This window comes from Daucus carota, chromosome 1 (genome assembly GCF_001625215.2).
Source record: "Daucus carota subsp. sativus chromosome 1, DH1 v3.0, whole genome shotgun sequence".
NCBI lineage: Eukaryota > Viridiplantae > Streptophyta > Magnoliopsida > Apiales > Apiaceae > Daucus > Daucus carota.
The window spans coordinates 2874715-2902586 of NC_030381.2; the positions used below are offsets into that span (position 1 = coordinate 2874715).

General features: G+C 34.2%; 1 protein-coding gene across 1 annotated transcript in view; it reads left to right on the forward strand.

The window, feature by feature from the left end:
* The window catches only part of LOC108193497 (uncharacterized), a 54281-nt gene that overhangs the window by 17167 nt on the left and 9242 nt on the right, over positions 1–27872 (forward strand). Inside the window, exons 20-52 of the mRNA XM_017360183.2 lie at positions 3251–3347; positions 3443–3541; positions 4565–4726; positions 4822–4896; positions 4973–5500; positions 5576–5923; positions 9701–9832; positions 10908–11021; positions 11099–11283; positions 11388–11496; positions 12080–12223; positions 12310–12600; positions 13396–14043; positions 14133–14321; positions 14919–15022; positions 15350–15639; positions 15752–15836; positions 15929–16267; positions 16728–17093; positions 17197–17686; positions 18694–18857; positions 20546–20708; positions 20811–21080; positions 22299–22496; positions 23085–23127; positions 23727–23848; positions 23959–24459; positions 24829–25599; positions 25694–25767; positions 25887–26232; positions 26323–26421; positions 26517–26681; positions 27521–27702. Coding sequence (XP_017215672.1) covers positions 3251–3347; positions 3443–3541; positions 4565–4726; positions 4822–4896; positions 4973–5500; positions 5576–5923; positions 9701–9832; positions 10908–11021; positions 11099–11283; positions 11388–11496; positions 12080–12223; positions 12310–12600; positions 13396–14043; positions 14133–14321; positions 14919–15022; positions 15350–15639; positions 15752–15836; positions 15929–16267; positions 16728–17093; positions 17197–17686; positions 18694–18857; positions 20546–20708; positions 20811–21080; positions 22299–22496; positions 23085–23127; positions 23727–23848; positions 23959–24459; positions 24829–25599; positions 25694–25767; positions 25887–26232; positions 26323–26421; positions 26517–26681; positions 27521–27702 — 7893 coding nt within the window. The remainder of the gene's footprint in view (positions 1–3250; positions 3348–3442; positions 3542–4564; positions 4727–4821; positions 4897–4972; positions 5501–5575; positions 5924–9700; positions 9833–10907; positions 11022–11098; positions 11284–11387; positions 11497–12079; positions 12224–12309; positions 12601–13395; positions 14044–14132; positions 14322–14918; positions 15023–15349; positions 15640–15751; positions 15837–15928; positions 16268–16727; positions 17094–17196; positions 17687–18693; positions 18858–20545; positions 20709–20810; positions 21081–22298; positions 22497–23084; positions 23128–23726; positions 23849–23958; positions 24460–24828; positions 25600–25693; positions 25768–25886; positions 26233–26322; positions 26422–26516; positions 26682–27520; positions 27703–27872) is intronic.

Consider the following 27872-nt stretch of genomic DNA (forward strand, 5'->3'; position numbering starts at 1 on the left):
AATACTATTTATTGGAAGGCAAAAAACTAACCATTTTTAAGTATATGGGTTAATTTACTCATAATAATCATTATCGTCCTGATTTATTGGAGCGAAATATATCAAGTGCATGACTCATTGATATCTGGTATTTGTATGCTCACTAGAAACTTATAAGCTACACTACCTTACTTTTTATTTTATTTTATATATAAATTGTGGTTAAATTAAGCATTGCCTATTACTACTTGATCTTATTATTACATGTCGCAAAATTTTCTCTTTGGTTCTATGTAATAGTGTCTTCAAAAAATAACTAGACCAATATTTTATCAATCCTTTAGATTGAGTGATTAAATAGTTGTAATAATTACACTAATTCTATTAAATTTTATGCTTATCTGTAATGGTGCAAACCAGCCAAGACAATTGGGTGTTGTGAATATGGACAAAGGTTAAAATGATCATTTATTTTCTCCTTTAATCCGGAAAATGACTATAATTTTGAAACATAACTCCCTAAAAATGCAATTAGGTAATGAGTACTTTATTTGTAATTACTCAGACTAGTATTAAATATGGACAAACTTGAATTTTTGTAACTCTGTCAATGGTTTTTAGATTGTAATAGGATCCTAATGGATAATAATAAATAAACGGTTTTTCTATGGTGTGCCCATGGGGGCACAATAAGCACTAACTCCTATAAGTTTGGTGCAATTCTATTGGTCATCTAATCATAAATAAGGATGGCCCCCCTGCATTTACACCAAGTCCACCAATTAGAATCCACCAAACTCATCAAATTTAGTTTATAATGTGTGCCCATGGGCATACACTAGAAAGACCCATAAATAAAAAGAGTAGGTTCCCAACTGAATAATATTTATTGAAGTTTAAGGTTTTAATTATAAATTTTTTTAAAAAATTTGATGGGAGAAACTAAATATATAATTATAATAGATGTATGTGAATTTTTATTTTAATTTCCTAAATGAATAATGATTATTGAATTTGTAGGTTTGATAAATAAAATTTTAAAAATTTTAAGGGGTGGAAGTAAATATATAATTATTATATATTATAGTGTAAAATATTTTCAACGTTAAATAAAAGAGTATACGTTACAAAATTATTTAATTTTTTGGAGTTGGGATTTGGTAATATTTGTTATTGATGATATTCATTTTTTGATTATCAAGAATTTGAAATGGGATAGTCAAATTTGTAAGAATTTTAAATTCTTTGCGATTATTATATGAACTTGTGGATGTCCATTGTTGTCACACTGGTCTGCTTATTTTGTTTGGATGAATGTATAGGATTCTAATCATTAATGATGCAAAGAATGCATTTTTCTTGTACGACTGCTTATGCGCATTGGATTTTTATTAAACAATAGTAGGTTATCATAATAAAAAATCATAAAAACAAAGTTAGAGGTGAACTTAAATACATCAAGTGAAATTTACTCACATAAATGTAGAATATCAAACTTGAGATTTTCGAACATATATGGGTGAAACAATGGGCCTGTTTGGGTGAGTTTAAAATAATGCTCTTATGGCTTAATGCTTATAGTGACTTAATATGATAAATGCTTAAGTTGTATGTTTGGGTAATCTTATATTGTAGACTACTTTTGACTTATCAAAAAATATAATAATAAAAATAAATTTGATAGGCTAGGTATTTGAGTGATGAAATTAATTTTTATTAAAAAAAGCCATTAAAATAAGTAAGTTGTTCAAAAAAAAAATATCCTACCAAAAATATATCCTACCAATTATTGACTTTAAGTCAGTTTTCGGCTTATTTTAATTTAATTATATTTTTACACAACTTATTTTTAATTTTAAGGGAGCTTGTGACTTATTAGACAAACAGATGTTTTTCAGCTTAAAGTTGTAAATGGCTAAAACACGGGGCTATAAACCCCACCAAAGAGGCTCAATATGTACTTTGAGGTTCCACTGGACAGGGTTTTTGCTTTGTTTCTAATATTTGTGGTTGAAACAATTTGTACAATAGTCTATAAGGTACCAAAGAAAGGAGTTTCGGCTTTTATTAGAGGGTATATATGCAGGTGATTACAAACTCTGTATTGATATTCTAATTATTATGTACATTTCATATAATATTTAGTTGATCATGAACTACATTGTCTGGAGACAATTTTGTTTGCTTTTGGATTGTGTAATATATAATATCTTGTCAATTTATTATAATTTATTTATACGCTTCTCTTTAATATAGCACACTTAAGCTTATTGCTCTTTCAGTTTTAACAACTTCTGTAGTTTGTATTTTTTTCCCTTTTAAAATCACTTTAGAACTTGTAATATAATTATTATTCCCCCAACCACAAGTCCTTCCGAAATTTCCAGATTTAATGATAAATTGATTGCTCTCCACATCCCTTTAAAACAAGTTTTAGTTAGACTGTCATTTTGTCCTCGTGAACAATCTGACAAAGCTATATACAAGGTGAAACAATGACCACTTGTGCTTAAATTTAACCTATTTATTATTTCCATGACAAAACTATATAGAATGTCAAACAAGTAACTACTTATGTTTAAAATTAACATATCTATCACCATATTTAAGGAATTTTTATTTTCCTGGTTTCTGCCATTTTATTTACCTAAGTTTATTTTCTGTTATATACATGTAAAATATTTAAATTTTATTAGTAATGTTTATAACCTTTTACTTAAATATCAGCTTATGACGCATTATAAACCATATTAGTAAAGCTGTTTGTATTATCTACCTTACCAGCTAAAAAGCAGGGGGTACTCGGGTTTTCTCATGTATTGTGTGTCAGATATTTGGCCTCTAATACCTGCATCGGACAAGGGTGTACTTGCAAAATCTTAAGTTTAAGAAGTTTGATCGTCACATGTCATATTCGAAATTGGTGTTAAGTAACTTATTCATACTTGAACAAAAAATTGTATCGACATTGATAGCAAATCAAAAAAGTATCTATAAAATCCAAACATTAATGCTTGTGTTTTGATTTATTTAAAATTTTTGGTTATGTTAGTAGGGTTTATCTAGAATGTCAGATATAATTTTCTGCTATATATGTATTGCGGAGTCCCCCGCACTTGAATGCCCATATTATCATGTTTGTCGAATCTGTGTATCCTTATACTTGGTACAAGGTTTTTAAACCCATAGAACTCTGTTTTAACTAAATTAATATACTCTTTACCTTTTTGTTTATTATATAATGTGACTAATTTCTATTTGGTTGCTGTAGTCTACGTGGCAAACAACTGTATCAAGTTCCCACTGAAACTGTTGGCAATATAGAGCATGTCTTGGCTGTTTGTGATAGTGAAAAATCCAATAATAAGGTTCAAGTTGGCTATATACTGCTTTGCTTATAATGTCTCTCTGATAAAAGTTGGCTACATGTCTTACTGTATGCATTAATATTTGCCATGTGTAGGTTGTCGAAGATGCCAATGCACTCATATTAAGATGTGAATCGGATGAACTAAGGAAGATATGGCAGAGCCGTCTCCAGGGGGCTGCTTATCGCGCATCGGTAATATTTACTTTGTATTTAAAAATACTGTTCATATTGCTGTGTGCCTTTGTATATTCCATCATGCACCTCCAAGGAGGGATGGATAGATGCCACCTACATGAACTGGTGATGGTAACATGAAAATATGCCCCTTGGCTGCCATGATAATAGAACTCTCAGAGTGTATATAGCAGCTAGGTATACATATATGAGATACAAGAAAGAACAGGGAGGGGAGTAATGTAATGCAGTGTATTTACTTGCTAAATCTTATTAATCAGGAAGAGGAATCAGTCCTCTTTATATAGAATATACAAGAGTAGTCCCCAAGTAATCTACAATAACATTACAGTATGTAAGCTAGCTGACATCATGATGCTTGCATCATCTTTTAACAAGAACAGATATGGATATCATCCATGACAAAAGAAACTAAATTTCCATAAAATCAATATACAGCAAGATGGTGGAGTCATTGCCTTTTGGTATAAAATTTTATATTAATAGATTATAATGGAAATAAACAAATCAGTGAAGAAACTATTTGATAACACAAGCACATAAGAAAAGAGTATCAAGTGTGAACTTGGCAAATATTATAATGATTTTGGTTGAAGATTGTTAAGGATATTTAAAAATCTTAATTTATGCTAATTTATACCGAGTATATTGTTGGCCAACCCTGGCTTGTGGCTGTGGGCGTGTGATCATTATGTAGGATTTATAGCTTGGCGGTTGTCTTTGATGAATTATTTTAAATTGTTGGAGTGTTGTGTCACGTGTGCTGTATGAATGCGTTGTATTGTTTTGATTGCTACCAGAGTAGCAATTGTTCCTAACTTGTGATTATACTTCTCATCTGTTTGGTAAGACCAACCAACACCTTACGATTGTGTCTGACTGATTGTGAGTTACGATCCTTCATGGTTGTAAAAGGGTTTCCTAGTTTTGAGGCTAGGCTCATCCATATGTCTGTTGCACATTTTATTACATTAGATACAGTCAGTATAACTGACTTTCACCAATGAATTCTTTATGCAGGGTTCTGCTCCTATAACTGGCATGTTGGAAACTTCTTCAGATTCAGATGACTCCATAAAATCTGGTGACAAACGTAATTCTATGGATATCTCAAAGATCGAAATGGTGTTTATAACTGGTGTGCTTGATGAGCTAAAGATACGCTTTGATTATAATAACCAGGTAGGCGTGGACCAAAGCATTGGTTCGTATGTATGCTGTAGAGCGTTGCAATGATTACTTGTGGTTTATAATTCTTTTTTTCTGGCCTTGTTCAGCATGAGAAAGCTTTCAGGAAGGTGCTTTTAGCTGAGGAGAGTCGGCTATTTGAATTTCGAGCAATAGGTGGTCAGGTATGATCAATTGCATCTTTGTTTTCTTATTCTAATGTGTCACATTTTTATAGAATAATATTTTCCGGGCACACAGGTGGAACTTTCACTTCGAGGAGGTGACATGTTCATTGGCACTGTTTTAAAGGCTTTGGAGTTGGAAGATTTAGTATGCAACTCAGGGGTATCTCAAGATCAGCCCTTGTATTTAGCACGATCCTTCATTCGCAGTACTGATGAACCTTCTATCTTCAATGAAACTGAAGCTCAGACTTGTGACAAGATTGAGCGAACTCTAAGTGAAGGAGATGACAATTTCTATGAGGCATCAGAGACTCTTAATGATCCTGTGGATAGTCCAAGAGTGTCATTTGGAAATGTATCTGAATATCTGAGTTCCCAGAAATCTCTCTCTGAATATCTGAATTCCCAAAAGTCTCTGTCCTCAGAGAAGTCCATACTAAAGCCCCCTAGTTTTTGTCGCATTGATGGTTTGCTTCCTGATGTTATGCTTCAGACTCGTTATGATAACATTGATGTTACGGATGATTTAGATAGTTTTGTGAAAGCCCAGATAGTTATTATTGACCAGAATTCATCATTGTATGATCATGTTGATAAACAGGTTTGTACCTTTGCTCCCAGTAATTCTAGTTATTACTTGGTGTGATTTTAATTTATTTTTTCTTGTCTTGCTTAGGTTACAGTTACCTTAGCGACCTTGTCATTTTTCTGTCGTAGACCAACGATAGTTGCCATCATGGAGTTTGTAGATGCTATCACTGTTGAAGATGACACATGTGAATCTCTTAGTAATAGTTCTTCAGCATCCACTGCCCGACGAGAGATTTCAACCGAAGATGAGGTTCATACTCAGCAGTTAGCTATGAATGATGAGCCTACTGTAAAAGGCTTACTTGGAAAGGGGAAGTCCAGAGTTATGTTCTTTTTAGCATTGAATATGACTCATGCTCAAATCCTGTTGATGAAGGAAGATGGGACAAAGCTTGCGACTTTATCACAAGATAATTTGCTGACTGATATTAAGGTTCGGAAGCCTCTTTCCCCAGTTAAAAGGTTTACAAAACCACATCACCCGTGCATGGAACATGCATGGAACATGATATTAATAATTCTCTTCAATAGTTAGCTGAAATATATAACAATAATATTTAATAAAAATCCTATGTTCTAGTTAGAGGTAGAAGAGCGCAAGACGCACATCCACCAGATAAGCCATATAGGTCATTAAGATCCTCAAGTTTAAGTCGATGGACGCATTGTGGTTTTGCCCCCTCTCTCTTCCTTGGGCTCTTGTCCAACTTCCAAATCAATATCTTAGGTGATCTAGTTAGGTTTAAAGTACATTTTTATTTTATCCCGACTATATTTAATAAATTCCTAGTTAATCAATAGAAACAAAACATACTCTAAATTATTTAGACCCTGAGTATTTGTCTAAATATATGTATCAAAATCCAATTTAAACCCTTTAATTTAATAATAAATCTTTTATGTTAGCCAGATGACAATATTAAATAATTTTTTATAACTTCCAATTTTATTTAAATATATATATATATATGTATATATATATATATGATATGTAAGTATTACTGCAATAATATGATATGTTTTTGGGCTTTTTTCGTAACTGCCTAATTTTTTGAAATTTTTTACAAAAATATTGTTGCCAACTTTTAATATTTTTTTAGAAATACCATTTTTTATAATTTATTTACAAAAATACGACTTGCAACTTTTGCAACCTCATTTGCAACAACATTATGCAACAGTTGCAAATGAGAAATTTCATTTACAGCTTATGCAACAAATACGATTTGCAACTTCTGCAACTTCGTTTGCCACATTTTGCAATAGTTGCAAATGAAAATTTTCATTTGCAACTTATGCAACATCATTCGCAATAGCTGCATACTGATGTTACAAATGAGGTTGCAGAAGTTGCAAGTCGTATTTTTGTAAATAATTTGTAAAAAATGATATTTAAAAAAAAATCAACTTGACAGTATTTTTTGTAAATAATTTGTAAAAAATTGGTATTTTTATAAATATTCCTATGTTTTTTGATGATATCATAATTGTATATAATGCGAAGACAAGTTAGAATTTGGCCTTGTGATGGAAAGATATATTATCACCTAGTTCCTAGACCATATTTTTTCAATTAATAAGGGAAGACCTTTGCTGCTTCTCTTACCGATAAATACCCTAATTATGATCTTAGGATTTTATCTGAAAATGTAATTAAGAACTAGTAAAAAGACCATCACTTCAATTGAACAAAATCAAATTGATTTACAATAATGATTTTTTCCAATTTACATGAAAAGAATACAAACTGAAATAAGTTTTGCCAGTTGATACTATGTTGATGATCAAAAATCTAGGTAAAGATTACTATGGTGAAGAATATATATGAGCATATTACATATCCTGAGAACTAAATAGATCTCACAATCATGAAAAAGCCAAATCTTTAATAAACATCAAATTATATGTTCTAAACCGTGTGGTGAAATAGTTAAACAATCCATGTAATAGAAAATAAAGGAGTTGATGGGATGGGGACTTGAGTTCTTGCCTCTAGAGCACTCCCTCCCTGATGTATCATTCTATACAATTCCTATCTAAAATATATACACAATATGGGATGGTCCCCCCACACTTTTGAATGTAACTCTACAAACTTTTTGAATTTTGATTATTTTAAATAAAATTACTACTCTACTAAGAAACATATTCATATCTTTTTTTTATGAATTATTGGATTTCTTTAATGAGTGTTCAGTAAATATATAACTTTAAACATAATAACTTGAAGTTCAAAATCGTCTATTAGTAGTTTCTGAGCAATAGACAATAGTTATGTTTAGCAATAGTTATACTTGTGTTTAACCCAAGCCTCAAGTATGTAAATTATTTTTACATAGGTATAATTTAGAAACATTTTTTAAATAAGCGGTATTTCATGCATCTATATCCTAGTTTGTAATTGGTGAACAGTAGAAGGATAGTTCAGAATTAAACATACTTCTTTCAACCCAAAACAATGATGAACTAGTTATAAGTGTGTTGACGCAAATTATACGAGAAATATATTTATGTGTTTCTGAATGCAAGTGTGTTGTTTTTCATCTATTTTCAAGACGAACACTTATTAAGAGCATCTCCAATGCAACACCAAAACACCAAAATGGTGTTACATTTGGTGTAAAACTTGCTCCAACTCAACACCAAAATGGTGTAAAAATGATACCAAATGACTTGGTTGACACCAAATTTGGTGTCAAGTATTGATTTGGTGCAACTTTTACACCAAATTTGGAGTTTTTCAAAATACCCACTGTACCCTCACATTTGTTAATGAAAACAAATTTATTCCTTCTATGTCCCATTAAAGTTGTTTTATGTTATTTTTTTTGTTCTTCAATCATAATCGTTTTAAATTTTCTTTCTTTACTATTTAATTCATATTTTTTATTTATTTCAAAATATCAATGAATTTATATTCTTATATAGAAAATATCAATAAATTCATATAATTAAGTTCTCCTCTTGAATTGGTTGATGAATTTATTATTATTATTATAAGTCCTTGTTTCTTGAACATGTTAAAATTTAAGTACAAATTCAATATTGATATAAATAACTTAATAAAGACAGAATATCCCATTTAATGTGTAAAAGATTCTTTTTTGGTGTAGGATATGGTGTTGATGGGTTGGAATGAAATTTTGAGATGGTGTAGTTTTTACACCAAATTGGTGTAATTTTCACACCAAAATGGTGTCATGCGTTGGAGATGGTCTAACTAAAGATTGATGTATAGAAAAAAGTTTGTAACCTAAAAAGTTAATATTTGGCCGGGCTCCTCCCCAATATATATAAATGTGTGCAATTGTTTTTGCTTTTGTATAACAAATCACTACCAGTGGTGGGGTAATTGTGCAGTCTATATTCTAGAGAGATACGGGTGAAATAAGATTAATAACAACTATATTTGGAGTCCTTTCCTCTGATGTTAATGCATAATTGATATACATGATAGCTTCCTTGGTAACATCTTCTATGTTAGCTCAAAGCTTCACCAACTTAGATTGCTGAGACAGCTAAGCCCGTATAAGTATTATAATTCAAGGTTATCTGATGATTACATAGTATACTTTGCCATTTGTCACCTTACCACATTAACAAGGACAGAGAAGTAAACAATTATTCCTTAATTGTTTTTACTATACTAATTAACAACCCATGCAATGTCGAGGTTTGTAATTTAATAAACTTTTGTCTGATATACTTTCAAATCTATAGGTTCTAATTTGTATCTTGAGAAACGCACACATTCTGAAGCTGTATTTTGTATTTTCAGCTATAAGGTATTTTGGGGAGTTGAACCCCTGAACCTTTTATAAAATATACAACGGGATAGACCCACCTATGACCATCATGGTCCTAGTAACTTTAATGTTCTAAATGTAATAATAGGATATGGTGATAACCTCTGAAAAGACAATCTTAGATACATGAATTGATCCTGCAAATTATGTTAAGTTTGGACATTAAATATCCATATCACACTTCCATTTATTTTTAAATTGCTGAAATTAGTTAGTTAATTAGGTGATTTGAGTTTAATGTCCCTCCTGCAAGTGCGTGTACAATTCTATGATATTTTAACCATTTAAGACCTGATTGATGTAAAGATTGATTGAGCTGATGTTTCCGTGTCACTGATCTCTACTTTGTTCTCTGTTTGATGTGTAAATATTGATTAGACATTATGAACTTATTTTGCGATCAGGTTTTCCCTTCTTCTTTTAGCATCAAGGCCTCCCTTGGAAACTTGAAAATAAGTGATGACAGTCTTCACAGTAGCCATATGTATTTCTGGGCTTGTGATATGCGGAATCCAGGTGGTAGTTCATTCGTGGAGGTATGGCTTTGCATTATTATTTTTTATTTAGTCTACTAGTCCTCTGTATATAGAAATTGATGTTGTTGGTTCGTGGGTTGTAGGTAGGTCTAGGATGCATGCAGTCGTAACCTTTGCTCCTGGGTTGAATAAAAACAGTGATAACAATATATTCCAAACGACGAAAAAGTATTTTTACATTATGCGGGGAAAAACTTAAAGAAGCCCAAAAGAGGTTATTTGGAGCTATATAAAAGGCTTTAGAAGCCTATCAATTAGATTGTTTTAGAATTTTGTTATTAAGATTAATAGTTTTCTTTTCGATTATAGCAATTATCTTTTGTAATTGTTATTTTAATTTGGAAATATATTATACGTTTATTATGAAGAGGAATTTCTAGGTGTAATTGAAAGAAAAATTATTAGCACAGAATATTGTTACTGAAATAATTTAGTCATGTTTATTTCTTCTGCGTGCTTCTCGGTCTTAGGAAGCATTAAAGAATGTAGCGGTTGTCTTGATGCAGATAAATTAGGGTGGAGATGCCTGCAAGTGAAGGAGACCTAGGCTCCTTGTACTATTATTTAGCTTTAGTTTTTTCTTTATATAAGAATAAAACAAAAACTTGAGGATGAACCAAAATAGGTCATTGTACAAGTGTATTTTCAATTTTTTTACAAATAATGTTCTGTATCTCGTATTACTGAAGAATAGGTATTATGCCTCTTTGGTGTTGAAACCTGGCAGTTGATCCCACTGGGTGACCAACATTTAACATGAAACAAACTATGCTTAAATAGGGCCAGAGGTCTAGTGTTAAAGGGGTTCACTTTTAAAGAGGGTCCTTCTCTGTAGAGGACAGGACAAGCATAAAACCTTCCCATTATGCTCTGTTTATTAAGTCTTCCAGCGTCTGTATTGTATACTTTCATTCAGCATCACTTGATGTGTGTTGTTAATTGTTTTGGCCAGTTTCTGTCATGTTATTTCAGCTGCAAGTTGAAATTGTGATTATATTCATTTCTATAATAATAACCATATGGTATGTCCAATGCATGTTTTCTAGTTTAATAGCATTTGTATGTGAACATGCAGCTGGAGTTCAGTTCATTTAACTCTGATGATGAAGACTACAAGGGGTATGATTACAGTCTTCTTGGACAACTTTCTGAAGTTCGCATTGTTTATTTGAATCGTTTTATTCAAGAGGTAAATATTTCAGGCGACTATGTCATATTTACTCGTGTTCGATCCCTGTCCTGATGTCTCATAAAACTGGCTTGTAGGTTGTCAGTTATTTTATGGGCCTTGTACCCAGTACAACAGATGATATTGTCGAAGTTAAAGATCAAGTAACAGATTCAGAGAAGTGGTTCACTAAAAGTGAACTTGAAGGATCACCTGCTGTAAAGCTAGACGTGTCACTTAGAAAACCGATCATATTAATGCCTCGGAGAACTGACAGCCTTGAGTAAGTGCGGCGTCCAGCAACTGTGCCCATCACCCTATCCTTGTACCATTTTTCCTAATTTATCATTGTAGCGGTCACTGATTTGGTGTAATCTCCATTTGCAGCTATTTGCAGCTCGATATTGTTCATATTACTGTGCGTAACACCTTTCAGTGGTCTATGCATAATAAACAGGATATTAGTGCTGTCCACATGGATATCTTGACTGTTATGGTGAGATGTTCTTCTAGTGCTGCAAGTTTGAGTTTTGGTATTATTTGAGGAGTGTTACTACTTACTAGTCTTGCTAAATTAAATCCACTATAAGCTACCTGCTAGAACACTGTAACTTACTAAAGAATTTTGACCGACTTATTAGAGGTTAGAAAGCATGATTTTATATGTTAATTATGTAGTTTTCATAATATATTTAAAGATGTGTTGTAAATAAGATATAGAAACTTAATGAACGTATCAGCCATTTTGTTTGTTTCACGTTTACTTTACATCCTCCTGAGACCTCTCGAAATAAATAACCTATTTTGACTTGCAAATGTCAATGTCCGATTTGATAGTTGGTGCAACTCTTTTGAATTTAGGACAGAACAAGAGGATATAGTTGTATATTACTTTGTTGAAATTTGTAATCTGATAAAACAAACACATTTTACTTTGAACAAGGACCTGAGCCGGATTGATTCTTAAGAAAGTGTTTTCTTTGGTTTAATGACAGTATAATATGTACTGCTTATAGATGAATTAACTGGACAACTTTTTGTGACTTGCATGCGTGTATACAAAATTTTAAATTATGCAGGTAGAAGATATCAATTTGAACGTGGGTACTGGAACAGACTTAAGTGAAAGCATACTTCAGGAAGTAAAGGGGGTCTCAATTGTTATTCAGAGGTCACTTCGTGATTTGTTGAAGCAAATACCTAGTGTTGAAGTTGCGATTAAGGTAATTTCTTTGTATTAATAATTATGATTGTAGACCTTCGTCCTATATTATTCAGGTCAAAATCAACTTTATTTTTACTTCTTCAGATAGACAAATTGAAAGCAGTTCTGTCGAACAAAGAATATCAGATAATCACTGAGTGTGCTCTTGAAAATATGTCAGAAACTCCGAATGTCATCCCCCCGTTGGAAAAGTTTATTGTTCCATCTATAAATAATGTGACTGAACATGTAGTTTCTCAAGGTCTTGATGATGGTGGATCCGATTCTCAAAGTGCGGGCATATGGATTGCCACAAAGGTCTCTGTTGTTGTAGGTGTTGTTGAGTTAAGCCTCCATTATGGTCTTGCAACTGATGCGTCTCTTGCAACGCTTCAGGTATATAGATTAACTTTGTTGAAGTTGTTGGTTTCTACCACCTGCTGGATTCGAGTTTCCTAAAATTTTCTGGAGACCTCTTGCAAAAGAAAATTAACATTATGATCAGTGATTCTAAAGTATTATAATTTTAAAAGTTATCTAGAATGAGCTCCTATATATAAGAAACCTATACTGCATTATCAAGTATATTTAGAACACCTTTGTTTAAACTTAATGTCATTAAATCCAAACTTTATGTGTGTGTGTGTGATATGAAAGTTGACCAAATTAGATAAACAACTTATAGGTGAGGCATCCTCTTAACAACTTATATTATTTTTAGAATTTTTATGATAAAAAATACAAATATCATCAATCATCATCCACATGTACAAACATCAACTTAAAAATTATAATTTTCACATTTCATTTTAAGTAACTTCGTTAGAAGTATTCTTATTGAGTGGTTTTTAATCAATATTGGTATTAGTCTGGTATTTGGCTTGCAATGCATCCTAATTTCTCCCTTCTATGGTTGGTAACTCCTGGGGGCAGTGTATTTTCTGCGGTTAATCCCCCCTACTTTATCTTCTTTATCATTTATTGAATAAATAAATGTTTTCAAATCCTATCCTGCATCAAAATTCTTTACTCGGATATAATCCTAATGATGAATAGATAATGACAGTAACGCACAGGGTTCTACGAAGTTAATGTACTGTATACTCAATAATAATATTATGATATATATTGTAATAATTGTCACAGTTAAAAGTTTTTTTGTTTTTTTTTGTTTTTTTTTTTGTGTACTAGGTCAGTGGTCTATGGCTTTTATACAAGTCCAATACACTAGGAGATGGTTTTCTCTCTTCAACGCTCAAAAGCTTCACAGTTATTGATGATCGTGAGGGAATAGAGCAAGAACTTAGGCTGGCTGTACGGAAATCTAGGGCCATTGGCTACACTATGTCAGAGCATTTGACGGAGGATGATAGTAGCATTGTTGAGAACAATGTTCTTGATGACAACAACTCAGAATTAGTTCCTACAATGCTTCTCCTGGATGCGAAATTTTCTCAGTTTTCAACGTCTGTGTCATTATGCATGCAGCGGCCACAGTTACTTGTTGCACTTGACTTTTTGTTGGCTGTTGTTGAGTTTTTTGTCCCGGCAGTTCGTGGTATGGTATCAAGCGAAGAGGATGAGAGCTCATCACGTTTTGTTGATGCAATTGTTGTAGATACACCAACTTACACACAGCCCACTATTGAATTCTCACTTTCTCCTAAAGTTCCATTAGTTGTTGATGATGAAAGATTTAGTCATTTCATATATGACGGGAAAGGTGGTACATTGTACTTGCAGGACAGAAGGGGTTTAAATGTTACTTCTCCCAGTGCAGAGACTATGATATTTGTCGGCAGTGGGAAAAAGTTGCAATTCAAAAATGTTTATATTAAGGTCTGTCTTGCACTCTTTTGGTATTATTTTAATTAGCTGAAATGATCACCTTTCTTGGAAGTGGCCATAAAGTAGTTCAACCTTTGTAGGATGGGAGATATTTGGACTCGTGCATTTCTATGGGATCTGGCAGCAGCTATTCTGTATCAGAGGATGACAAAGTTTATCTGGTTGGACTGGATGATGATCAAGCTCTGAACTCTTCACGTAAATCGAATGACAGTGTTCATCAAAGTAACACAGTTGGTAGATCGACGGAATTTACCATTGACTTGCAGGTCCCTTTTTCCCTTTTTCCAAACTGGAGCCTCTCTGGTGTTGCATCCACTTTGGCTATAAGTTCTCCACTTCATTTAGTATCCAATATTATCGAATAATATATATTTTTATATAGCCTAAACTAGCTGGCTATTTGGATTTTGGAATAAATATATCAATCAGCTGCAAGAATGGGCAATCGGAGGAAAAAGTAACCTCTAAGAAAACACTGTGGACGTCACTTTATCTATTTAAATATAAAAATTTGTTTGAAGAGTCAGGAATTAGCTTTTGGTTTAGCATACGACTAAGTTTGCTCCAATTGTATGTTTCTAATTATTTAGCTTAGGAGAGTTACGAGGTTTGAATGAGGTAGTATCTTTTCTGAAGGGAAAAGGTTTTAGGGCTACTATGTTTACAAGCAGGTTCTGAATTATATGCTGATGGATATAAAACCAACTTACTCCCTTCCTTCCCAATTTGTACAAATTCTTTCCTATCAAACTTTATGAAGTACTATTTAAAATTGAACATGAAGTTGTTTGGTATAAATACTAGTTTATTTAGTACTTTATAAATGTTTGTGTGTCTTATGTTGTTGAGATGATATTTTCCAGGCTATTGGCCCTGAACTTACATTCTATAATTCGTCAAAAGATGTAAGCAAATCATCGAATCTCTCCAACAAACTTTTGCATGCACAGTTGGATGCATTCTGCAGGTAATCTTTCTGTATTTCATATGTTGTAGTTCAACTTCTTCCTTCTTTAGGGGTGCCTAGCAGCTCATAAGTGAGGATATACAATACCATTATGAAAAATTCTACCACCTCATATTTTGGCACCATGCTGATCCGAGTATGTTTTGTTGTGACGATATAGACTTCATACTATCTGTCTTTGAGATGCTATTTTTAGCATCAGTATACTCTACCTGGGTGTAAATGGCATGTTGAAACATCTTATCCTACGTGTATACATTTAGTTCAGTGATCTATTTATTTGACGAAGCTATCTTATATCATATTGATGTATCTTTGTCATTCTAGGCTTGTAATGAAGGGCGATGCAGTTGAAATGAATGCAAGTGCTCTTGGGTTTACAATGGAGAGCAATGGAATCAAAATATTGGAACCTTTTGATACTTTTCTGAAGTTCTCCAATGCTTCAGGGAAGACAAATATACATGCAACCGTTTCAGATATATTTATGAATTTCTCATTTAGCATCTTAAGGCTATTTATAGCAGTTGAAGACGATATTTTGGCATTTTTGAGAAAGACATCAAACAAGATGACAATAATGTGCTCTGAGTTCGACAAAATCGGAACAATCAAGAGTATGCTTAGTGACCCTTTATTCTTTTGCGTAAATATATATTTAGATTTTAGAGTTTCAGTTTAAAGCATTTTTTTCTGGTTGATAGTATATTCACTAGAAAATCGTATCAGATCCCAGCAGTGACCAAACTTATGCATTTTGGAGACCGCATGCACCTCCAGGCTTTGCTGTTCTTGGTGACTATTTAATGCCACTGTCAGTAACTTTCTCAGCATGTACTGTGGTCTCTCAGTTTGATATTTACACACGAACACCTACTAACAATAACATTAACCTTCCAATCACAGTGACAAGCCCCCAGCAAAAGGTGTATTAGCGGTCAACACCAGCTTTGTAAGAGTCAAGAGACCCGAGTCATTTAAGCTTGTTTGGCCCTTATCTAGTGGCGAGATCATGGATTCTGCGGGGTCAGTTATGCATGACCAGACAACAAAGTCCGTCCTTTGTGATGGGGATGAAAACTTTTCTATTTGGTTCCCTGTAGCGCCTAAAGGTTATGTTGCATTGGGATGTGTCGTGTCCCCTGGAAGAGCACAGCCTCCACTCACCTCAGCATTCTGTATCTCGGCTTCTTTAGTCTCTCCATGTTCCTTGAGGGACTGCATCACAATTAGCACTAGTCATCAGTATGTTGAACCTCCTATCTTTCCGTGCATTTTTAGGATTATAAACATGCTAAATTCCAGTTTATATGTACTTATTATTTTTTTGAAAAAAATAATGATACTCAGTATCAAATTTTATGCAATATAAAATTAAGTTGAACATATTGTGTAAACCTGGGCAAAGTCCAAAGGAAGCTTTGTTTGCCAGTGCTTTCATATTGTAATAACAATCATAGTCGAGCGATGTCAGTTTAGATCACTCAGAGTAAATCACATCAATCGAATTGTTTTTTCAAAACTGGTCACACATCATCCTGGTCTATGTGGATGCATTTATATCAGTTTTTATCATAATTGTTTTTTTTTAAGATGCTCCTTCAGTTGCGACTGACCTTAATGTGCCTGATTTTATGTCACTGGGAGTTTTGTATTAGACTTCAGGACCAAATTTTAGGTTTAAATGGGACATTTATTTTTGCAGAAATCCTTCCATTCTCGTGGCGTTTTGGCGTGTCGGTAATTCTGTTGGTTCTTTCCTCCCAGCAGATCCAACAACTCTGAGTTTTTCTGGTCAAGCCTATGAACTCCGCCTGGAACTTCTTAGAGTACGAGACATGTCTTTAAATAGTTCAGAAAGATCATACACCCAACAATCATCTAATGGCCATGAACGCAACGTCTCATCAGAGAGGTCACTGACTTTAAATTCGGGCCGTCGTTTCGAGTCTGTTGCTAGCTTTCAGTTGATATGGTGGAATCAAGGTTCGTCATCAAGAAAGAAATTATCTCTATGGCGTCCTCTTGTTCCTCATGGGATGGTTTACTTCGGCGATATTGCTGTTAAAGGGTAGGATAGTGAAACAATGTTGTTTATTAAATTTTTTTTCCTCCTCGCAAGTACCTTGTTGATATCATTATTGCAATTAAGGATTCTTGGTCAACTTTTACAGGCATGAGCACCCAAACACCAGCATTGTTCTTCACGGTTCTGAAGATGAGGAGCTCTTTAAAATTCCTGTAGATTATCAGTTTGTGGGGCAGATTAAAAAAACTAGAGGAACCGAAATAATATCCTTTTGGCTGCCGCAGCCACCACCAGGTTATGTGTCCCTTGGTTGTGTTGCATGTAAAGGCACACCAAAGCAATCTGATTTTGTCTCATTAAGATGCATGAGGAGCGATATGGTCACTGGAGGTCAATTTTTGGAGGAAAGCGTATGGGATACTTCTGATTATAAGTTCACTAGAGAACCATTTAGCATATGGGGAGTTTGCAATGAGCTCGGAACTTTTATTGCTCGTAGTGGTTTCAAGAAGCCCCCTAGAAGGTTTGCAGTAAAGCTTGCTGATCCTAACCTACCAAGTGGCTCAGATGATACTATTGTAGATGCTCACATAGGAACATTTTCAGCAGCACTTTTTGATGACTATGGAGGTTTGGTAAGCCGTATAGTAAAACTTCATAGTATTTTGCTATTAGTGTTGTCCTAAGATTAAATTTATATACCACACGGTGGCGCCTTTTGGTGTCAATTTTCGGACTGTACGCTTTTGGATCATTTCTTTGAAACATCTATGAAACTTTGGTTTGACTAGCCAAACATATTTTGAACCTTTGTTTGATAAAAGTTTTACATTAAAAACTAGTAGATGATCTTGTGCTGATTTTGGTTACCATTTTATAACTCAAGTTTCAAAGTCACATGTTGATAGGGTCGCACACAGTTTGCTATAAGTTACTTCAATTATAGTAATATATTGCCCAAAAAGATCTGCCAACTGGCAAAAGCAACTATGCCGATCTTATATAGTGAATAGTTGGTGTGGTTTGGGGACTGATTCAGATGTATGGAACATAGCTGAATTGCTATGTTGAGGTATCTTTGTTAGGTTTTGTAGTTTCGTACATTCCTCGTAGTTGAAAGCAGATGTGATATATGTTCGGTAACTAATCGCCAATCTTACGTTTTCATTGTATCTTTAGTTGTAAAATGCTGATGCGCTTCTTGCTCCTTTAGCTAATACTGTTTTGGGTCACAGATATGTAGTATATGTTTGGCTATGGCCTTTATCTATGTTTTTGTATAGGAGAGAGGTTAGAATTTCGCTAATACTGCTGCTTGCTTTGTCACAGTAGACTTATTGTTACTGCATGTCAGGGGTTTCCCTTTTATGATAATGATTCTTATGCACCCAGAATCGCCCTTGTCTAGTAGTCAAGATTTTCATATTTGTATAGTATGGTTTCAACTGATCAGTTTTATGCATGCTATTTAATTCAAAAGAATCAATCTATATCTGCAAAGGTCTTTGTTTTTTGTGTAGAAATGAGTACAGGAAGATATATTTATAACTAAATCATAGTCGAATATGTGGCACTGCTGTAGCATAAATGCTTTGTTTGGTTAAAGATCTTATTTTAATCTTAAAATTGTTCTGAACTGCAGATGGTCCCATTGTTTAATATATCCCTCAGCAGCATTGGTTTTAGCTTACATGGAAGGCCTGATTACTTGAAATCAACTGTCAGCTTTTCTTTTGCTGCTAGATCATTTAATGACAAGTATGAAATGTGGGAGCCTCTAGTTGAACCGGTTGATGGAGTTGTAAGGTGATATATAAGGCCTAAATCTATTATTATCTTCTCTAATAGTAATCTTGAATTCTGAACTTTAAGTTTACCGATTTTAGGTTTTTAGTAAACAGTCGAAGTGGGCGGAAGACATTAACCTTACCTGCTTCTGGAAATTAATGTTGAAGTGCTCTATAAATCAACATCATTGAATGATGTCTGCACACACACACACACACACATATACTGTGTGTGCTGTCATGACTCTTTGACTAAATTATTTCTGTGTATTTAGTTTTTTGGGCACCGTAAGACGTTATTTTGTCGTCATCAAATATTATCATTCCATGTTGCATGCTTCCATCATGATATGCACAAATGTGTTTTGTTCTCTGCAAGGATCCTATTTGGCTATAGAACAAGGAGTGGAATGAGCTTTGATAAGGCTTATAGTAATAATGAAAGAATTCTGTCTGGAGTCTGACCCACTTTGTGAAGATCAGGCCTAGCTTAGTCTACTAAGTTAAAATCTCAATTGGGGTTGGGAGGAATAAAAAAATGAAGGATAATTCTGGATTGTTTTTATGCAATGGAAAGGATGAACCACCGGCATCTTAATATTGAATCTATTACCTTTCATATAGAGTACATGAATGTTCATGATTGCCAAACTCGTGATCCTGGATGCCAGAAAGTTGGAAGTTTATGCCAACCTGTAGGTCCGATAACAAGAGGCATACCAGTGGACTAGTTCGTAGTAGGATTGTTAAAAACAGCGACATAATGTCTGGAACGGCATTATATAATTGCTCTTTAATATAGTGAAAAGTGCAGTTAACTGCATTTATATTTTCCTTGGTAATGATGCTGGTTGGTGTGGGATCATTGTCTTGGACCCTTATGATGCTTGAACAAGGATGGAGTGTCTAACATGGTTCTTGCTGTATAACAGCCTGGGTCGAATCCTGGGCCCAAATTGGAAACCCTGGACCTTCTCGCATTTTCAATAAGCCATATCGATACAAATGCAACCAGCTTGGGTTAACCTTAACAACCGCAACAGCTCCCAAATGCTCATGATTTGTTGTTGCACTTGGTATTTGAACTTAACCTTATATTTTGAACAACATTTCTAAGTGTTTGGATGTTGTATGGGGGTTGTTACATGTTAAATGAGCATGTGTTGTACTCTACCATTTGCCTTGGAAAGGTTTAATTCCTTTCCTTACAAATGTAATGACTGGTTGCCTCTTAGTTTATCATTGATCATAGTATGTTTCGTTGAGTGCTCTGCTTGAGTGACCACGTTGCCGTAACTATGGCTCCTTATTATCATGTCTTATGACATCGACCAAAGCCTTATGCAATGAGCTTAAGTGGAAGAATTAATATATTATGAATAGGTAAATGGCCAACCACGTTGATGAATCACCTTGTAGTTTGTGTACAGGCCTAGCAGGGCTCTACCTTAGTTAAAGTTGCAATGGTAAATTTTTTAGCCATACTTCTAACAAGGCTTGTTCATCAACATAGTAAAATCTTTGAGGAATTGTTTCCTGCCCTGTTTAAAATGTTCTTATCATAATGATCTGCTTCTTTTTGCCTGTCAGTGTCACTGAATTTATATTTGGATCTCATAGCTCATAAGCATATCCTGATTATTTCATTCGATGTAGGAATATAGAAAGACTCCTCACATCACAAATGTGTCATGTTTTTGTTATCAGGTACCAATATGATCTTAGTTCCCCAGGTGTTCCATCTCAGTTACGGATCACATCTACCAGAGATCTGAACTTAAATGTTACAGTTTCTAATGCCAACATGGTATTTCAAGCTTATGCAAGCTGGACAAATCTATCTAACGTGCATGAGTCTTACAAAATGAGGGTAAATCACTATTTATGTCCTGTGCTCTGTATTTGAACCAAACATATGGCCCTATACTCGAAGACAAATTAATAATATCTTTTCCTTTACATGTTCATCCAGGAAGCTGTTTCTTCTACATTTGGTGAAACTCCTATCATTGACATTCATCACAAGAGAAATTTTTGTGTCATCCCACAAAATAAACTTGGTCAGGATGTTTTTGTTCGCGCTACTGAGATTCGGGGACTTACCAACATAATTAAGATGCCATCTGGCGAAATGAAGCCTTTGAAAGTTCCAGTATTGAAGAATATGCTTGAAGCACATTTGAGAGGAATTCATTGCATGAAACTCAGGACAATGGTGACAATCATGATATCAGAGGCAGTAGTATGTTTTCTGTTTTCTTTATATCTTTAATATAATTTTTATAAATATAAGATCAAAGTTTCATTTCTCATAATATTGCATCATGTCATTATAATTTTTCACTGTTACCATAATATATATATATATATATATATATATATATATATGTATGTATGTATGTATGTATGTATGTATGTATGTATGATATGAATATAATATCTGTAAGAAAATCAAGCATCTCGAGTTATTCTTATATTTCATCTGAGTTCTCTATAGAAACTGTAGTTTTTAATGATGTTTTCATATTTGTACTGGCTTTTCTCATGTTTGTGTCACCTTTTGTTCAATATAAGAAAAGAGTATTCAGACAGTATTAAACTTTGAGGAATCTGTGTACTGGTTTCTATATGATTTTAAGTATATAACCTTCTCTTACAGTCTGCCTTCATATGCAGCACTAGAATAAAGGTTTTCAACGAGATATTTTGTGGAAGAATTGTTCTGCCTCTAACTCTAAGGTTGTTGGCTTTAGTTCCTAAAAAACCCTAGTGTTGATATTCTGCCATGCCGAAGAGTCGAAGACAGTACTAGTGCTTGTCGCCTTGATGTTGTGTCTGTTGCAGAGGGTCTGAGTCTATTTGCCTTCTTTGTCTTGACTGTAATTTTGCTAGTCTTCTTATAGTCCAGAGTTTGGTATATGTTGGTCTATGCCAGATTCATGTCATCGGTTACTTTTATTTTAGTGGGGAACAAGGGCCTAACCGTCTCTGGGTATCTACTGTTTTAGCTGATTTTTAGGTGATTTGGTTGGAGAGGAATAACAGACATAATATTGAATATAAGTCGGTTTCGATTGATGAAGTCTGGGAAAGTGTTAGTTTTGGGTTTCTAGTGGGTTTATTAGTCTTCGAAGGGTTATCATTTTTAGATCTTTTTTATAGTTACCTTTTTTTTGTATGGGCAGTTTTGTTCTGTTTTGTTAGTCTTGTTTAGTTTGTAATCTCTCTGGTGCTTTGTTTACAAAATGTTATCGTTAGAAGAGTTGGAAATTTTGTTTGATATTGTTACCTAAAGTAGAATCGAACATTTTTTATAGTTTACTTCACTATTGATGATCGTGATATCTGCAACAATGGTCTCTAATCTTCATTACTGATACTGTAGTGTTGTTCATAAAGTCTTTTAATTCAAGGGAGGGCTTTTGTCGTCTTCAGCTTCTTTTTTTATCTTATATTGCAGTTAACAAGAGCAGCAGGACCATCTTCTCGTCAATATACTGTAGCAGTGCGTCTAACATTAAATCAGAGCCTCGTTAGTGGATCACCTCTAAATCAACAAAGTGCCCGGACATGTGGCACCAGTTCAGTTGCATCAGTATCTTCTGAGCTCGTGTCAGTGAAGTGGAATGAAATATTTTTCTTCAAAATTGAATCTTCGGTCTGTAAATGCTCTTACTTACACACTGCACAATAGATATCATCTGTTAACACCTTATTAAATAAGATTGATATCCGATTTGTTGAAAAATAATTAATAGTCCTGTTATTTTTTGTTAGTCCTTTTTGCATTTGCTCTTTAATGTCTATTCTTTTCACATGGATCACTTATCTTGCAATATAATACATATTACATGGCCATATTAAGCTATTAGTTTTTACTCTTTGTATTAACCTTTACTATAGTATTCTGGTTCTCTGTATGTAAATATTAGTGTTTTCTTATTATTTTTTGTTAGTGAGTTTGAGATTTTGTGTGTTATCTTAGTTGGTATATCTATCTGAAGTTTAGGTGGTTATAGTTTTCTTCTAACAAAATTTTTCAGTTCTATGTAAGCGTATGAAGACATGAATTATGTTCCTAGTGTAAATATTATCTATCATAATTATTTTTATCATATAAGTTGAATCTTCATCTCTATATTGGTTCAAAACTGTAAGCTGATTTACAGCTGCACTGATATGATTGCTCCATTCAACCAATTTCTGGCACAAATCTGAATATCTGATAGACTTTCTTATCTAACAGGACAACTACAATGTGGAGTTGATTGTAACTGACATGGGGAAAGGTACTTAATCATGGTGCATCTTTCTAGTTCACATTTTTTGTTTAAGGCCTTCTGATAGGTATTGGTTAAGGTACATCATTTTTTGAACATTTCCTCAGTCTCCAAGCCTTTAAATCTTGGATTATGTTGGGTTTAAAAAATTCATTGCGGGTATTTATGACGAGCTCACCAGGCTGCGAGCCAAATAATTGGATATCTGAACATAAAATTATGATAATGGAAACCTATCTGATAAGACATAGCAACATAATATGCTTGCCTGCAGTCATTGTACTCCCTCCGTCCCCCTCAATTGTTTACATTGGAGGGGGACACGGAGACCAAGACAATGTATGAAAAATGAGTAAAGTTAGATGAAAAGTGGGTAAAATGGTGGGACCCATCAATATTTAATAATAGATTTGAGATAGTGGAGGAAAGTAGTGGGTGTAATAGTAGTTTTTATTGTTAAATATGAGATAGTGGGGGAGGATAGTGGGTGTAATGATGGGAAAAACTTACTATTTATAGTAACGTAAAGAAATGAGAGGGACATCCCAATATAGTAACTGTAAAGAAATGAGAGGGACAGAGGGAGTAATAATCAACTATTTTTGCAGGAGACCCTGTTGGATATTTTTCAGCTTCTCTGAATCTTATAGCAGAAACCGGAGACACCTCGGACTATGTTGATTATACAAAAGCGTTGAAGTGGATTGAATTTACTTCTTTAAAGTCACGTGTGAGTGTTCTGTAAGAAGATTGTCTTTATAAATAGAACAATTTTAGGATATACTTAAATGATGTCTGTCAAATTTACTTGCTCATATCGCCTAACTGATGTTTGTGTAGGAGATGACCCAAAGAAATGTATTAAAGAAGTCTACTGGTAGAATTAAGTGTGCTGTGTTCTTATCACGGGGGTCTGATGCCGAAAGCAATGAGCAAGCACTTGACAGGAGTAAAAAGTCTGGTTTTATTCAAATAAGTCCTACAAGGGAAGGTCCTTGGACTACAGTAAGGCTAAATTATGCTGCACCTGCTGCTTGTTGGCGTCTAGGTAATGATGTTGTTGCCAGTGAAGTCAGTGTGAAAAACGGCAACAGATATGTAAATATCCGATCCCTGGTCTCTGTTTGTAATAGCACCGACTTTTCTTTTGACCTATGTCTCAAACGAAGAGAAAATGACATTGGGCCGCAAGATGATGCTGTGGAAGATGTACAGGGTAATAGTAACGAAATTGTTACAGATGACTTTCTTGAAACTGAAAAATACAACCCAGAAACTGGGTGGGTTAGTTCTGTGACCGAACCGAAAGATGATTTAGCGGATGGAGGAGTATCACCTCAGGTAAGTTATGCGTATGCAATCAGTTAACCACCTAATTTTCTCTTGTACGTAAATACTCTAAATGTCTGCTTCAGAATTCTAATTGTGATGTTGAGTACGAATAACTATAAATTTCAGAACACTGGTTATAACCAAGGGTATCTGAAGGCCTTATGTAAATTTTTAAGCCCAAAACACATTTATCAACTATCGGAATACCCTTACAAGTTTTACAACAATTACTATTTTGTTGCCAACCGTACTATATCTTGCATACCGCAGACATACATGGGAGTACTAATTTCTGCATACTGTAGTCATATACTGGAGCTCGGTCATTCTTGTACACTCTATAGGTTACACTGTTTGTAATTGCTTTCATATGTACAGGGAAATTTTGGAATTAATTTGCCTTCAGGGTGGGAGTGGATTGATGATTGGCATTTAGATACAGCTTCAGTTATTACTGGCGAGGGGTGGGTTTATGCTCCGAACATTGAAAGCTTAAAATGGCCTAATTCTTATGATCCTCTAAAGTTTGTAAACTATGCAAGGCAAAGAAGATGGATCAGGAACAGGAGATCAGTATCTGCTGTCACGAAGCACCACATCTTTGTAGGACCAGTAGGACCTGGGCAAACTCTCCCTCTTCCTCTATCTGCATTGACACAGTCAGGATCTTATATTTTGTGCTTAAAACCTTCTCATACTAAGAATCAAAATAGATACTCATGGAGTTCAGTGCAAAATAAGCCTGGTGAGTCGGAAGATTCTGATGGGTGTAAACAAAGAGAAGTATGTGTTTCAAGTCTCACAGAGTCTGAGAAACTGTTGTATTGCTCTGAAGTTAGTGGATCATCATCGCATACTTCCCGAGGACTGTGGTTTGCTTTGACCATCCATGCATCAGAGATAGCAAAGGACATTCATTCTGATTCTATTCAGGATTGGAGTCTTGTGATCAATTCTCCGTTGTCTGTTTCCAACTTTCTGCCAATCGCCGCGGAGTATTCTGTTCTTGAGATGCAAGCCAGTGGCCACTTCGTGGACTGCTCAAGAGGAGTATTTGCTCCCGGAGAGACTGTAAAGGTTTTTAATGCCGACATTCGTAATCCCTTGTACTTATCACTACTTCCACAGAAAGGATGGCTTCCAGTACATGTAAGATTTAAAGATCACAAACTCATTGTTTACTTTATCTAATATTGTTTGCTTGATATGGATTAAGAGACGAACTTTGTCGGTTCTTATGTAGGAAGCTGTTCTTATATCACATCCCACCAAGGCTGTAGCACGAGCTATAAGTTTGAGAAGTTCAGTTTCTGGAAGGTTCGACCATGTCTCAAAAGTGTTCAAATATATTACATGTCAATATGTCTATCTCTATAGATATTACAACTTTGATTTCCTTTAGAAGTTCTATTTCTTACGTTGTTAAATATTTGCAGGATTGTTCATATCATTCTTGAACAGAACCATAACAATGATAATCCGGTGCTAGAAAAGATTATTAGAGTCTACTCGTCTAACTGGTTTGCCATTGCAAGATGTCCACCTCTTACTCTTAAAATTCATGACATGTCAAGAAAAAGCACTACTAGACTTTCCTTGCCCTTCCAGTCAAAGAAAAGCAATGAAGTTATTCTCCAAGAAATTACTGAAGAGGAGATATATGAAGGTTATACTATTGACTCAACATTGAACTTTAAGATGCTGGGTCTGTCAGCGGCTATAAGTCAATCCGGTCTGGAACGGTTTGGACCTGTGGCAGATCTATCTCCACTCGGAGACATGGTATTGTATATAGCATTCGTATTTCACATTTTATTAAAGTAAAAGGATTTGTGGTTTTATATGTATATATATATATATATATTTTCTTAGGACGGGTCAATGGAGCTGCGTGCCTATGATGCTGACGGGAACTGCATGCTTCTCTTTGTATCATCTAAACCATGCCCTTATCAATCTGTTGCCACGAAGGTTATTTCTACTCCATAGTTCCTACTTTATACATGCTATATTTAATACAATATTATACTTGAAAGCGGTAGTAACTTGAATGATCACTTCTTTAGGTGATCTTTGTTCGGCCATATATGACTTTTACAAACAGAGTAGGTAGGGACTTGCATATCAAGTTAAGCAGTGAAGATGAACCAAAAGTTCTGCGTGCATGGGATGCTAGAGTCTCCTATGTATATCGCGAAAGTGGCGAAGGTGGTGAAACTAGTAAATTACAGGTAAATTACCCATTTGCGTTCAGAATTAGGTTGCATGTCTGACAAAATTAGTGTAACATAAGAATCTTGTAAAACTTAAATTATCGGGTTAAATAGCTAATTCATCACTAACCTGACTGGAAACTTGCAACTGAGTAATGTTGTTGAAAAAACTTTCAAACGCATCACCAAGTAATTAAAAACTTTCAAAATCATCATTCTCCGTCAGTTCCGTTAAGTAGTCAACGGAAAGTTCAAAAAAGAAATTAAAAAAAATCAAAAAAATTGAAAAAAAATCATGAAAAATTCTGAAAAAATTCAACAAAACCTGATTATTTTTTTTGAAAAATGTGAATAAAATAAAAGAAAATCAAAAAATTAAAAAAATGGAAAACAAAAAGTTTCAAACCCTTAAATTATCTGATGCATGTAATGACCTTATGTATCTGGACTTCATATGCAAAATATTGTAGTGGCCAAGAAATTTATCATATAAAGGTTGACCGTGTAGATCTTGGTACATTGTTTTGTGTTGATAGCTGATCTTAAATATTGGGACCAGTAGGAATGATCTGAAAAATCAATATTTGTACCATTCAAGCATCTGTTCACTTATCATGAACGTTATATCAACTAATTGAGCTCTTTAGTCATGGACTTGTAAGGAAGTTGAAGACCAAATCAATATTGACAGTCAAAGAATCTGTCAAGTTATGTATACTTAAGAAGTTTTGACATGGCATAAAATTGAAGGTTCTGTACTAGGTGTAAAGCATTGTTTTGACCCCGTGGGATCTCAAGATGAAGTTAAGCATTTAACTGATTTAAGTTGGATACATTTCTTGTCTTGTGTACTTTAGGTTCGCATGGAAAACACAGAATGGTCATTTCCTATTCAAATCTTAAAGGAGGACACCATCTCTTTAGTTTTAAAAAAACGTGATGGGTTGAGGATATCTTTGCGGACAGAGATTCGTGGTTATGAGGAAGGATCTCGTTTTATTGTTGTATTTCGTCTTGGATCTCCAAATGGCCCGATAAGGTAAGGAGTTGCACATTTTAATGTGTGTATGTTGACGGTGATAGTGTGAGTGGGAGGAAAAAGGGGTGTTGGTCCAATCTATCACTTTTCTCAGGGATAAGGGCCCAAATATTACTACCAGAGAAGATGGCCCCAAATATCACTTTGCATTCCAAACGCCAGATCGTGTT